This window comes from Podarcis gaigeae, assembly GCF_964106915.1.
Source record: "Podarcis gaigeae genome assembly, chromosome: 13".
Lineage (NCBI taxonomy): Eukaryota > Metazoa > Chordata > Lepidosauria > Squamata > Lacertidae > Podarcis > Podarcis gaigeae.
The window spans coordinates 42943261-42958058 of record NC_139689.1 but is presented as its reverse complement, the minus strand read 5'-3'; the positions used below and the strand labels follow the sequence as shown (position 1 = coordinate 42958058).

At 45.3% G+C, this 14798-nt stretch overlaps 1 protein-coding gene across 2 annotated transcripts; it reads left to right on the top strand.

Moving 5' to 3' along the window:
* Positions 1-985: 985 nt before the first annotated feature.
* Positions 986-14399, top strand: DCAKD (dephospho-CoA kinase domain containing). Of its 2 annotated transcripts, none has more exons than XM_083709924.1 (5): positions 986-1005; positions 5748-5865; positions 8172-8375; positions 10385-10472; positions 13194-14399. In XM_083709924.1, the coding sequence occupies exons 2-5, from the start codon at positions 5754-5756 to the stop codon at positions 13477-13479; spliced, it is 690 nt and encodes a 229-aa protein (XP_083566050.1). In that variant the 5' UTR covers positions 986-1005; positions 5748-5753; the 3' UTR covers positions 13480-14399. The 2 variants fall into 2 exon arrangements, with proteins under 2 accessions (XP_083566050.1, XP_083566049.1); XM_083709923.1 differs by lacking the exon at positions 986-1005 and adding an exon at positions 1840-1975.
* The last annotated feature ends 399 nt before the right edge of the window (positions 14400-14798 follow it).

Below are 14798 nucleotides of genomic sequence, written 5' to 3'. Positions count from 1 at the left end.
CTGTGTTTCCCCAGCCACTCTGGGCAGCTTCCACAAAGACCAAAAATACACCAAGATGTGACACATTAATAATAATAAACCCTTAAGTGGGAGAATACAAATGTAACTGTAGGGTGGTGCCTTTATCAACCCCCTTGCAATGCCGGAATCTCATTTAAGTTGGTTCTGGAGCAGCAGCAAACAAGCTTGCTCCATCTTTCATGTGACTACGCTTCAAATATTTGAAGATGGCTAGCATATCTCCTTTAAGTCTTCTCCAGGCTAAACATACTCGACTCCCTCAACCGTTTCTCATAAGGCTTGGATTCCCAATCCTTATAGATTCACAGATTCCAAGAATTGTAGAGTTGGAAGGGACCATGACGATCACCTAGTCCAGTCCCTTACAATGCAGGAATATTTTTGCCCAACATGGGGCTTGAACCCACAACCTGAGATTAAGAGTCTAGTGCTGTACCAACTGAGCTATCATATGGGTCACCCTCCACTGCACAAGTTCCAAATATAGTGTTAATTAAACTTTTTTGGGTTCAGTGTCTCCTAGACCTTTTGGATAACCACCAAATATGAGGGGATGTTACTGAAGCCATTTTTTTTTTTTTTTTGCTTTCAGATTTAGCAAATGGTATCAAATAAAACATCAGTTATGAATATGTGATTCTATTTCTGCCTTGGCTGGCAGCAGTGCTCCAGAGCCTCACAGACCCTCCAGTCACCTAAAATCCTCTTTTAACAGGAGCTGCAAAGGATTCAGTATTGGGTTTTATTTATTTCTATTGCGGTACATGTTTATACCTCCCTCCCTCAGGGAGCAACAACCAGAATATATGCCCCAAGGAAAGCACAACAATTTCTGCGAAGTTTGGCTGAGTGAAGGTCATCCTGTTGAGTAGATATTTAAACCCAATTTCCCCAGCCAAAGTCCATCAACATTCAAGACACCACTACACTAACTAATCTACTTGGGGCAGCGAGGGAACTAGGTGTTTTTGTGTTTGTTTTCAAGTAAGTTTTCCCAAAGCAAGAAGGGATAATGTCCCCCACAAGTCTATAGTGTTTTGTTTTGAAGTTAGACACTAGGTGAAAATACAGATTTTTACATTTCAGGACCTATCAGAAACCACACAGCTCTGCCTTAAATTCTCTCTGGACCCATCAACAATTTTAAATTCAAGAACTGGCAACAATCCTAATTTTTCCAGGGGAGGGAGGGTAGTGTGCATTCAAAGAATCTACTCTGCCACAGAACTGCCACCCAGCTGCCTCTGTCGGCTGGGATTTTGTCCCAAAGACTTTCAAGCAACCAGTCGATACAACTAGTTTATTTATTTAATAAAATTTATACACCGCTTGATTGTAGGGGAAAGCCTCAGAGCGGTTTACAAAAAAATAATAATTATCGCTTTAAAAATTTGTACCGTAATTTAAAACACACAGAGTTAGAACCCCAATAGAATAGGGGTTTTTTTGTAGTCTTTATTTGAAATGCATTCCTGTTTCTTGGTTGTAAGCATGATCTGTTTGTGTGTGTGGAAAAGTGGCATATAAATAAAATGTATGAATGAATGAGTGAATGAACAGACTCAAACAAGTTAAAATTCGTACAGGCTTTCTAAACCTCAAGGCAGGCTTGTTTAAATAAGAATGCCTTTAGCAGGCGTCGAAAAAGAATACAGTGAAGGAGCTTCAGTCTTTCTCGCTGGCGAAGAGGAGCAGCTTTAAAACTAGTTTTGACCGCCTAGAAACCTTTCGAATTCTTTGCCCATTCCTTGCGCTCCTCGCCTCTCTCTCCCTCAAATCGCGACACTGGCTTCGCGCTTGGGGAAGCAGAGCCCAGCCTCGGGGGCAGCGATTGGTTGGGTTTCCCAGCGTGACTTCTCTCTGCCAATAGGAAGTCGGAAAACTTGGACACGGGTGAAGCCGACGAGAGGGTGGGAAAAGGTCTCAGTCAGCATTTGGTGGCGGAACCGAACTGGTAAGTGCGGGATGTTTTCGCGAGGATCGGGACCCTTCCTTCGCTGAACCCGAGGGCTGGGAGGGTAGGCATATCCCTCGGGAGAACAAGCTTGTTCGGGTTTATTTCCTGCGCGGCGTACCGAGGGTTTCTGAGAACGTGCAGAGTTCCCGCGCCGCGTTCGCTGTTGAGCCACCGCAGTCAAGTCACAGGCCTCTGAGATTAAGTGGAAGGGATTCCAGGGTAGCCAGACAGTTCTATCCTTCAGTGCTTCTCTCTCTCTCTCTCTCTCTCTCTCTCTCTCTCTCTCTCTCTCTTTTAAATAGAAATTTTGGAGGTGTAGGTGGCAGGGGGCTCCACATCTGTGGCAGAAGAAAGCGGTGAATTATATTTGTTTTCTCCCGGTTTCTCTGGAGGAATCTCCCTTTTGCAAAACTCCAACTCTGCCTTTCCAAAGTTAAACGACTTATTGCCAGTTTTTGCTCTGTCTCTCTCTCTTTTAAGAGCCACAGATTTCAAATGCAAAGTCTGTACTGATTAGTAATGATAAGCTGGGATAAATATGAGATACTGGAGGTAGGACACAGTAACGTATTGCAGAGGGCCTGAGCCATGCTCTTGTTAGGACCTAAGGGTTTCCCTGAACCCTTGTTTAAAAACACAGGGTCTCTGGCTTTGCCCTGAAACCCATCTATTGCAATTATTAAGTTTGCAGATGATACTACCATAATGGGTCTAATTACAGGTGGAAATAAATCAGCGTACAAGGGGAAGGTTCAAAAAGTATCTACATGGTCCTAGAGAATAAAGGTAAAGGGACTCCTGACCATTAGGTCCAGTCATGACCGACTATGGGGTTGCGGCGCTCATCTCGCTTTACTGGCCGAGGGAGCCGGCATACAGCTTCCAGGTCATGTGGCCAGCATGACTAAGCCGCTTCTGGCGAACCAGAGCAGCGCACGGAAACACCATTTACCTTCCCGCTGGAGCGGTACCTATTTATCTACTTGCACTTTGATGTGCTTTCGAACTGCTAGGTTGGCAGGAGCAGGGACCGAGCAATGGGAGCTCACCCCATCGAAGGGATTGGAACCGCCAACCTTCTGATCGGCAAGGCCTAGGCTCTGTGGTTTAACCCACAGCGCCACCCGCCTAGAGAATAACTTGCACCTAAATATTAGCAAGACAAAGGAGATGGTGTTGGACTTTCGGAGAAAGAGAGGGGAACTGGCCCCATTGTATATGGGGTGTGTGTGTGTGTGGAGAGGGTCTCTTCCTTTAAATTCCTGAGAGTTTACCTTAGTGAAGATCTCACTTGGAAAAACAATATAACTTAGGTGGTTAGGAAGAGACTCCATTTCCTCAGGGTCTTGCGAAAGAACAATGTTAAACAACAATTGATGACCTTCTTCTACCGGTCCACAATAGAAAGTGTCCTCTTATATTGTATCATATTGTGGTACATTGGCTTGACAGCCATGGACAAAAAGACTTTACAGAGGGTGGTGAACATAGCACATCATATCATGGGTTGTCCCTGAGCCCGCTAGATGACATCACAAGGGATCGATGTCTTAGGAGAGCGAGAAAAATTCTCAGGGGCAATTCACACCCCAGCCAGCACCTCTTTAATCATCTGCCCTCTGGCAGGAAGTATAGAAGTATAATCAGTCCTACCAACAGGCTAAAAAACAGTTTCTATCTCTGGGCTGTTAGGCTGCTGAACGGAAAATAATATAGTGCAACTGACTTTTGGGGTTGATGTGTTGTGCGACAAGCACACAGAGTGCAATGAGATTGAGTGTTTGTTGGGGGGGGGGAGGCTCGGTTAATTTCATTGTACACAGGTTGTACATTGACAATAAAGGTATTATTATTATTATTATTATTATCATTATCATTATAAAGGTATTATTATATTTTGAAACTTCAAATCGTATACCTTTCTTCAGTCTATGGCAGTTTCAAATTTTAAGACACTATAGATTTCACTACACCGTGGTACCTCAGGTTACATACGCTTCAGGTTTCATATGCTTCAGGTTACAGACTCCGCTAACCCAGAAATAGTGCTTCAGGTTAAGAACTTTGCTTCAGGATGAGAACAGAAATTGGGCTCTGGTGGCGCAGCGGCAGCAGGAGGCCCCATTAGCTAAAGTGGTGCTTCAGGTTAAGAACAGTTTCAAGTTAAGTACGGACCTCTGGAACGAATTAAGTACTTAACCTGAGGTACCACTGTAGACATACACCATCACACTCCCAAAAGAAGATTTCCTGCCATCACCACCACCACAAAATTGGCCACAAAATTCACAATCCTACCCTAATGTAAGAGTATTGGTATTTTGCCACCTTTGTAGCTGTTGATGAAATGGCAAAAGATTCATGCATTGCAGGGGGTTCCCATCACGGACCCTTCTGAGTCTACGATTCTATGCTAATCCTTATGTAATATTTCTGCTTGTTACGTAGGTGTTGGTTTTTTTACATTATGTGGAAGAAACCAGATAATTTGAACCTGGTGATTTAACTCCGTGCCCATTGACCAATCCCCCTAATCTTTCATATTTGCCTTGAGAGAGCTTGGGTTTTGACCTTTGAAACTCTAAATGGTTCCAGGTTAAGTTATTAAATAACTGTGTCCATATGAAGCTTCTCCTGGATTAACACCAGCAATGGAGGCCCTACTCAGTGGCTCACCTTTAAGATCCATTTAATTGGACAGCCATGAGGAGAAGGGATGGTCCCTTCCTTATGGAGCTCACTCCCAAGGGATCTGTCATTGGCTGTCTCAGTATTGAAAAGCTTTGAACTTCTACCTCTTTCAAATGACATTTAAAACGTGTGCTTTATTGGTCATGCATGCTGCTGTTTTAATACTACGGATATGCTGGTTGAATTGCATTTCAATGTATTGTTGGTTTTTTGTGTTTTTATTTTTCTTGTAACGATAGGGAGCAACTCAAAAATATAGTGATTATTTTCTCCCCGTTGTGATTTTTTAAACATCTAAATTCCAGATAAGATGGATAAAAATCAATGATTTTTTAAAAAGAAAATTTAAAAATCGGGTTTTTTAAAAAAATTAAATCGGATTTTTTAATTTAAATCAGATTTTTAAAATAAAATGCTTTTGGAGGAAAAATCTTTCTAAAGATCGTTTTCTGTTTAAGTTACATTGTAGACCAAAGGCTTTTAATCAGGAAATAAGGATTTGTTTTAAGTTTTTCATGTGTATAAAACTCAGTCTAAGTTTTTGTTTTTAAAAAAGTTTAACCACATCAGTTAACAAACATGGATACATATGCTATAATGTTATTGTTTTAGTTAAAGAGATTGCTTAAATTGTTATTAAGGAAATGATTATTTTTCTCCTTCCAGTAAAGTACAGCAGAAAAGTTGTCCAAATATAAACAGTTAACTTATTAAACCTCACAATAATTTCATAATTATCTGTCTATGTCTTTCTAATAGTAAAACCAAATCAGTAATTTTTGATATAACTGTAAAAACTACTCTGAAAATTTATTATTCCAAAAATGAAACCTTCATCTGGTTGTAAATATTAAGATTATACCAGCAAGAACGAGTCTTTCTATAAAAAATGATTTAAATCAAGTCTTACTGATTTGAATCAATTTGATTTAAATCAAATCCAGCCTGATAGGATGTTAAGTGGTGAGGTGGGTTGAGGGAAAAGTTGAAGCTCTTCAGAACCAAGTTTACAAATGAGCACAAGCTGAGTTTCACATTTCTTTTGTCACTTAGTGGTATTTTGTTCTTTTCCATCCAGGGCAAGATGTTTCTGGTAGGACTGACAGGTGGCATTGCGTCAGGAAAAAGTACTGTGGTTGCTATGCTGCGAGAACTAGGCTGTGCTGTCATTGATGCTGATGTTATAGCCCGACAAGGTGAGCCAGCCTGTTCTCCTTGGTATGAGGGTGAACAGAAGATGCACTTTTGTTCGCCAGTGGACCGCTGGCCAGAGGCAATAGATCCTCTAGGATCCCCAAGGGAGTTGTTGTTGGGTCTACTATTGGGTTCTCGGACTGGATCCATTCGTGGGATGAAAATGAGACAAATAAATAAATTCCAGGCCAATGTTGCTTGCCATGCTTTCTTCCAGTTGTCTTGGGGCCTACCCACATACTGGTTTTCTTCCTCAAAAAGAAACAGCTGAGGAAGAATAGATGGTTAATTTGGATTAGGCCTGCAGCACTGGGGAAAAGGTAAATGGAAAGGGACCCCTGACCATTAGGTCCAGTTGTGGCCGACTCTGGGGTTGCGGCACTCATCTCGCTTTATTGGCCGAGGGAGCCGGCGTACAGCTTCCGGATCATGTGGCCAGCATGACTAAGCCACTTCTGGCAAACCAGAGCAGTGCACGGAAATGCCGTTTACCTTCCTGCTGGAGCGCTACATATTTATCTACTTGCACTTTGATGTGCTTTCGAACTGCTAGGTTGGCAGGAGCAGGGACTGAGCAATGGGAATAAACCCATCGCGGGGATTCGAACCTCCGAACTTCTGATCGGCAAGTCCTAGGCTCCTTGGTTTAACCCACAGCGCCACCTGCGTCCCCAGCAGCACTGGGCAACTGGGCTTAATTATTTGCATAAGCCAGGGGTCAGCAAACTTTTTCAGCAGGGGGCCGGTCCACTGTCCCTCAGACCTTATGGGGGGGGCTGAACTTTATTTTGAAGGGAAAAAATGAATTCCTATGCCCCACAAATAACCCAGAGATGCATTTTAAATAAAAGGACACCTTCTACTCATGTAAAAACACACTGATTCCTGGACCATCCACGGGCCGGATTTAGAAGGCGAGTGGGCCGGATCTGGCCCCCGGGCCTTAGATTGCCTACCCATGGCTTAAGCCAGGCTTCCTCAGCCTCGGCCCTCCAGATATTTTGAGACTACAATTCCCATCATCCCTGACCACTGGTCCTGCTAGCTAGGGATCATGGGAGTGGTAGGCCAAAAACATCTGGAGGGCCAAGGTTGAGGAAGTCTGGCTTAAGCGCTGCAGCTCTGATCCCAACACACACCCCCCCCCAAGAGGCACTGTTGACCTAGGAAACCTATCTCTGCAGAAACTCTGTACCTGTAGGTGCGATGAAAACTCGGCCCCCACCCTCTCCATCAATTGCCTTTTGAAAAGCAAAATAAAACTAGGTTGGAAGTTTTAAATCATGGAATTGTAATGTAATATGCCTGTGAGCTTCTAAACCTATTTGACTCACTGCTGCTGGAAAGACAGAATGCTGATCTACTGGTCTGTTCCAATAGAGCAGATCTTGTGCGCTTGCTTGTTAGCCTGTAGATTGCTGCTGGAGACAGGAGCTCTAAATGCAGAAAGCTTGGGAGAGCTCAAATGGCTTTCTGCTTGCGAGTAAGAGAAGCTGTGTTCATCTCTCCGTCGACAGCACTTGGAACCTGTCTTTTTGCCAGTTGAAGGACCTCTGCAAATAGTTTGGGCCAGTTGAAGCTAGGGCTGCTGTGGATTCTGATGCCAGCTGATCTGCAATTGCTGGACTAATGTGCAGCTCAGAATGTGGTTATCGGTCAGATTTAACACATCTCCAAATTTCTTGGCCCAAGAAATGAAAAGGCTCAGTATGCATTATAAATGCACATGTTGTTGTTTAGTCGTGTCCGACTCTTCGTGACCCCATGGACTAGAGCACGCCAGGAACTCCTGTCTTCCACTGCCTCCCGCAGTTTGGTCAAACTCATGCTGGTAGCTTCGAGAACACTGTCCAACCATCTTGTCCTCTGTCGTCCCCTTCTCCTTGTGCCCTCCATCTTTCCCAACATCAGGGTTTTTTCCAGGGAGTCTTCTCTTCTCATGAGGTAGCCAAAGTATTGGAGCCTCCGCTTCAGATAAATGCACATATTAGGATAGAAACGCATACGTCGAGACGCAGTGCATATTTAAATATGCATTTTGTGGTAAAAAGCATATTTAAAATACAAATGTTCCTGCAGGATTTCCAAAAACAAAATTTGCAAATTAATGGGCAACTGGGACAGATTGGATTCATGAATGAGCGTATGTAGGAACTGACACAAACTGCCTTATCGCAAGCAACACTTCTCAACTTGCGGTTTGTCTCTGCTGTCCCCCTTGGCTCTGATCAAGTTTCCCAGTGCTACCCCTGACAAAAAAATGAAAGCAACTCTGGTGGAGTCTTAATGTTAGCGCATCTTTCCTCAGTGGTCCAGCCACACTTCCTGGCATACCAGCGCATTGTGCATTCCTTTGGCACCGAAATTCTCCTGGAGAGCGGCGAGATCAACCGCGAAGCTCTGGGAAGCATCGTTTTCTCTCAGCCCGAAAAGCGTCGGCTGCTGAATTCCATCACTCACCCTGAGATACAGAAGGAGATGGTAAAACAGATTTTGAAATACTTTATAATGGGTAAGCTACTGGTGAGGTTGATTTTTATTTTTATTTTACTTTGCGGAATCCTCGGGGCATCGATACACGCTGACAAAAGCTGCATCGTCTCCCTTTGCCCTGCACTTTATTTTATTTTTCTTTGCCGGCCAAGAGGGGACGGACTGTAAAAAGGCCTCTGAGCTGCTTCCTTTGTGCCGTGTTTGCGCTCATCCATTCACTGCTTACATCCTGAGAATCCTTCCTTCTTTATCCTTGCCCTTTGCATTTTTGCTCCCTTAACGTTGCCTTCAAAGAGCAAACACAAAAGAGTCTTTGGGAAGTATTGTGCATAATGTCACACCTTCAGAAATGCTCGCACGCACCCCCAGGCCCCCCCCCCCACTTTTCCCGGGCGCTCTTATAAAAGCTCTTTTTGAACTCGATAAGGTAAAAGAATGGTTTGACAGCTGGGATTTCTGCACCGTCTCTCTATTCCCTTTCATTCCTCTGATAACTGTAACAAATACAGCTGACAAATCTGTCTAATCAAGGGCCTGATAATATCGCCGGCTGCTTTGGAGGTCTCGGGGTAGCAGAGAAGGGTCTCCTCACAAGGAGGAACTCATTGAAAGCAGACAGGGTGGGAGGGAGAGCCAGAGCTCTCTGTTTTCCAGTTTCTAAGGCCAATATAACCCCCTTAGATGAGAGGGGAAAGCGTTTAGGGAACTGGGAAAATAGCCTCACTGGTGATCTTCAAAGCTTTGTTCTTCAGAAGACCTAGACTTTTCTGCAAATTAAGGTAATTGGAGTAATTCAACTCCCGTCATTCAAATTAGTGGCAATATTATAAAATATGAACTGCACACTATAATGCTGGAACTTCCCTGTGCTTCCGAAGGAGTTTGCCACATGAAGCCAGAGGAGGGGAGCGTTCCCTTTTCAGAAAAATGACATCTCGGTGCCGTGTTCAGTATATGGATCCTGGTCCAATTTTGTTGTTGCTAAATAATTTTTATTAATTTTCAATTACAAAAATCCAATATGCGCCATATTATATTAACATGAAATAAAGGTAAAGGGACCCCTGACCATTAGGTCCAGTCGTGGCCGACTCTGGGGTTGCAGTGCTCATCTCGCTTTATTGGCCGAGGGAGCTGGCGTACAGCTTCTGGGTCATGTGGCCAGCATGACTAAGCCGCTTCTGGCGAACCAGAGCAGCACACGGAAACGCTGTTTACCTTCCCGCCAGAGTGGTACCTATTTATCTACTTGCACTTTGACGTGCTTTCGAACTGCTAGGTTGGCAGGAGCAGGGACCGAGCAACAGGAGCTCACCCCATCCCAGGGATTTGAACTGCTGACCTTCTGATTGGCAAGTCCTAGGCTCTGTGGTTTAACCCACAGCACCGCCCACGTCCCTCTCAAATAAAGGTGCCTTTTACCTTAACACCAAATAGTGATACTAATTCAAATACAAATCAATTACATAGCCAATTATAAATGTTGTGGGGCTTCCCAGTTGCTGTACTTCAGGGTCTGATTCCCTTTAATTCTGCCTCCAGACTCTTGCTCAAACGAAATACAATCCATTCTTGATAAAATCCCTTATACCACAGCTACAAAAGTTAACTTCAGTTCGCATTAACACATATAATAATTTGTAAATTCACAGGTGAAGTTCTCCTTTCTTCTCCTGTGTGAGGTTTTAATTTCCGTCAGTTGTTCCCTTAATTCTTTATCCAATATTATGTCCATATGAGGCCTTCTGGCTTCGTTGACTCAGAGTTATTCTGAAGAAATCTCGCTCTTTGTTCTGATTGCAACTGTAAAATTCCACTTTCAATTTCAGGCAGGGAGCCACCCAAATTTTACTCCAGAATCTGACAAGGGGATGAAATCACACACACTCTTGAATTTGCAGTGCTTTACACAAAACTCCTTGTGCAGTTTTGTGTGTGTGTGTGTGTGTGTGTGTGGAATGAATGCTTTCAGTTTCTACAACATTTGCGATACAAAATTCACCTCTCCCCCCCCCCCCCCGCCTGTAGGCCATCGGTATGTGATCCTCGATATTCCACTCCTTTTTGAAACCAACACGCTGATCAAGTTCATGAAGCACACCGTTCTTGTGTACTGGTAAGGATATTACAGGGAACGATGTCGTTATGTCACAATACGAAAGCGCCAGCCAGTCTGACGGATTAAAGGACAGAGGATGCCCACTGGAATGCACTGGCTCCTGAACTGAGTCAGGAATCCTAGAATTTAGACTAGAGTCATCTTGTCTAACCCCCTGCAATGTAGGAATCTCAACTAGATCATACATGACAGATAGCCGTCCAAGCTCTGCTTACATGGGATTTCCATGTGACCATTCAGATGAACCAAATCCATTAGAACTGGTTGCTCATACAGTCGTACTTTGGAAGTCGGAACTGAATCCATTCTGGAAGTCCGTTCGACTTCCAAAACGTTCGGAAACCAAAGCACAGCTTCTCATTGGCTGCAGGAACCTCCTGCAGCCAATCAGAAGCCCCGTCGGACATTTGGGTTCCAAAAACAGTTCACAAACCGGAAAAGTCACTTCTGGAGTTGCGGCATCCGGGAGCTAAAACGTTTGAGAACTAAGCTGTTTGAAAACCAAGGTACGACTACTGTACAGTGTTAGAAACTCAGATATATAAGCTAGGTGTCAAATGGCTCCTTAAAACCAGGGTTACAGTCGCTAAAATGAAATGCCTCCTTGCCATTTTGGGGGCAGACCCAAAATCTTTGTGCAGATAAAACATAACGTATAGAATTCTACAAGCGTGTGAAACAGGCAAGAGTTCTTTGGGCATACACCTCCATATGGCGGGAGACATCAGGAATCATCCTGGAGCCCAGGCATCTTCACCTGGTCGCAGGTGGCCAATAGCCAGGTGCAAAATGCGCCTGGCAAATTCTGAACACTGCTTGTGCAGCATTTTTAAGGGCAGTACTGAAAGGGCCACACAGAATATTGTTGCGCTTCCGAATGGACTGACCCTTGGAATGGGTTGGAGCTCCTGCAAACCTGTGAACAGAGTTGTATAAAAAGTTTATTTCGTAGGGGCCACATTCCTGTCTGGATAATCTTTCAGAGGCCACAAGCCTCTGATGGGTGAGGATAGAGCCAAAAGTGACCAGAGCAACAAATGTAACCCTTACCTTTGTGTAACAGGCTAATGTCTGCACGCACACACATATACACACACACACCAGGCAAGCAAGGAGCGTTATCAGAGTTTAAGGACCTGGTCCTTCCATGCAGGAACAATCACGAACCATGCAAAGCAGAACCAGTGATGGGGATGGTCTGGGAAGAGGGGTGTGTGGCTGGGAAGAGACCCAAATTCCAGAGGGAGAGGCTCCTGAGGGCTGCTTTTTGTCCCCAAGCCTGAGGTGTCCCATCCTCGAGTTAGATGGAGAAGGTAAACGTATCTCTTCAGGGAATTAATTAGCTGTTCCTGTTAAACCACAGAAGGTCGGCGGTTCGAATCCCCGCGACGGGGTGAGCTCCCGTTGCTCGGTCCCTGCTCCTGCCAACCTAGCAGTTCGAAAACACGTCAAAGTGCAAGTAGATAAATAGGTACAGCTCCAGCAGGAAGGTAAACGGCATTTCCATGCGCTACTCTGGTTCGCCAGAAGCGGCTTAGTCATGCTGGCCACATGACCCTGAAGCTGTACGCCGGCTCCCTCGGCCAATAAAATGAGATGAGCGCCGCAACCCCAGAGTCGGCCATGACTGGACCTAATGGTCAGGGGTCCCTTTAACTTTACCTATCCTTCGACAGGTTTTTGTGTCTGTGTGTGTTTACTTTTTCCTCAGCAGATTTGCCGGTTGAGGTCCTTGTCCTTCACCCCTCAGAACTCAGCCTTGACAACTGAGCCTACTTTGCTGGGCCATGACCCTTCCCACAGATCTCTTCATAGGCCACGTTCACAGCCTAAAGCACTATGACACCGCTTGAAACAGTTGTGGCTTCCCCCAAAGAATTGTGGGAGCTGTAGTTTGTTAAAGGGTGCAGAGAGTTGTTAGGGGTAGCCCTTGTTCCTCTCAGCAAAGTACAGCTCCCAGATTTTTTTTTGGGGGGGGGGGGAGCCGTGACTGTTTAAAATGGTATCGTAAGACTTTAAACATTATATTTTTATATATATATATATATATAGTAAAGGACCCCTGGACTGTTAACAATTGCTAGCTGGACCAGTCTGTTTTCCTGCTAGATGACCGTTGGAAACCAAGAGGAGGGCATAAGGATAAGGTATATATAGATATAGGTATAGGTATACAAAAAGGTAAAGGACCCCTGGATGGTTTCAGGCCGAGGAAGGACGCTTTCAGGCCGAGGGAGCTGGTGTTTGTCCACAGACAGCTTTCTGGGTCATGTGGCCAGCAGGACTCAACTGCTTCTGGCGCAACGGAACACCGTGACAGAAACCAGAGCGCACGAAAACGCCATTTAGCTTCCCGCCACAGTGGTACTTATTTATCTACTTGCACTGGTGTGCTTTCGAACTGCTAGGTTGGCAGGAGCTGGAACAGAGCGACGGGAGCTCACCCCATTGCGGGGGATTCGAACCGCCGACCTTCTGATCGGCAATCCCAAGAGGCTCACTGGTTTAGACCACCCGCATCCCATACATATGGTGTGTATGTGGCCATAGTCTCTCCCTGCTTCTCCATGTCTTAGCTGTGCTGGAGTGTGTAAGAGCAGCCGGAATTGACTAGATAGATGGGAGGGCGGTGTACACACACAACACACACACACACAAACACACACACCTTTCTGACTTTCTCCCTGAGCTCAGTTCCTCTTCCCTTCCTTTTCCAAGTGACCCACAGAGCCAGTTGTCCCGCCTGATACGCCGGAACGGGTTGACCCAGGCGGAAGCCGAAGCCCGCATTGCTGCCCAGCTGCCCCTGGACCAAAAGGTCAAGCTGGCCGGCCACGTTATCGACAACTCGAGAGACGTCGAGACCACGAGGAAGCAGGTCTTGAAGCTGCACTCCTCGTTGGAGGACTCCATGGACTTCCTCCTGGTGCGGCTCCTGGCCCTCACAGCAGGAGCTGGGGTTAGCGGCTTGCTGTATTTCCTACTGCGGCAGCTCATGTCTTAACTTGCCCTTGGTGGTGGTGACAGGAGAGGTAAGGGGGACCAAACCCTTCCGTGTTGGGAAGGGCAACAGAAACCCAGAACCTTTGCAGCCTGAACGACTCAAAGGACCTCAAAAGCCAGGCAGCAAGCCTGTTGTCTTTCCGAACGCCTCTGGAAGTGAAAAGAGGCATCATTCATTCCAAAGCGGCTTTCGGTTATCTTTGTACGCGGCTCCCTTGCAAAAGATTTTAGTCGCACCTGAGGGGTTGTGGGTGTTGTTAACTAAAGCTGGTAGGAATTTTGGTCTGCTGGGCCGAGGGGCTGTGGGTGGGGACGAAACTTGCTGGCTACTACTGAAGTGTAAAAACGCATCCTATTAAATTTGACATGAGGGTAAGCCCACAACAAAGTTGCTTTTTTAAAAAAAAAGGGGGGGTACTGTGCACCTCTTGCCCCTCCTCTCCCTCCCTCTGATATGCCATTGACTGCATCCTTGAGAGCTTCCTTTTCAATGGGTCTCCAGGAATGTGGTCAATATTGAATATTGCTTGTGGGGCACTCAGCCAAAATGCTCTCTGTGGGGAACCAACAAGGAAAAGTCGCTTCTCGGAGGTGTGAAAATACTGCACCCTGAGAAGTTGGAGAGGCTGTTCCTTTTTTTTTTTTCTTCCCCTCTGGAGGCTGTTTGGTTACTGCATTTCATTTAACATCAATTTATCTGTATGACTCATACAGCTCAAGCGTCATGTACTACAGTCTTACAATATAGTATTTGTAATTATGAAATGGAGCTTGTAGGGTTTTTTCCGCCCCTCAGCGCCTGGCTTATATTCAGACAGATCATGATGATGATTGTTATTTATGAATCTTGTTATTTATGAATCGTGCGTTGTTGAAGCATCCGGAAGCAATCTGCAATGCAATTAAAACCTATATAAAACACACACGCACATACATACATACATAGGTAAAGGGACCCCTGACCATTAGGTCCAGTCATGGCCAACTCTGGGGTTGCTGTGCTCATCTCAGTTTATTGGCCAAGGGAGCCGGCGTACAGCTTCCGGGTCATGTGGCCAGCATGACTAAGCCGCTTCTGGTAAACCAGAGCAGCGCATGGAAACACCGTTTATCTTCCCACCGGAGTGGTACCTATTAATCTACTTGCACTTTGACGTGCTTTCGAACTGCTAGGTTGGCAGGAGCAGGGACCAAGCAACAGGAGCTCACCCCATTGCAGGGATTCGAACCACTGACCTTCTGATTGGCAAGTCCTAGGCTCTGTGGTTTAACCCACAGCGCCACCCGCGTCCCTATGTATATACATACAAAGCAGTTAAA

Excerpts from the sequence above, each read along its gene's own strand:
- DCAKD (XM_083709924.1), top strand. The coding sequence starts at position 5,754 with ATGTTTCTGGTAGGACTGACAGGTGGCATTGCGTCAGGAAAAAGTACT. Across the intron at positions 8,376-10,384 it reads TTTGAAATACTTTATAATGG|GCCATCGGTATGTGATCCTC; the intron begins GTAAGCTACTGG and ends CCCCGCCTGTAG. Across the intron at positions 10,473-13,193 it reads CACACCGTTCTTGTGTACTG|TGACCCACAGAGCCAGTTGT; the intron begins GTAAGGATATTA and ends TCCTTTTCCAAG.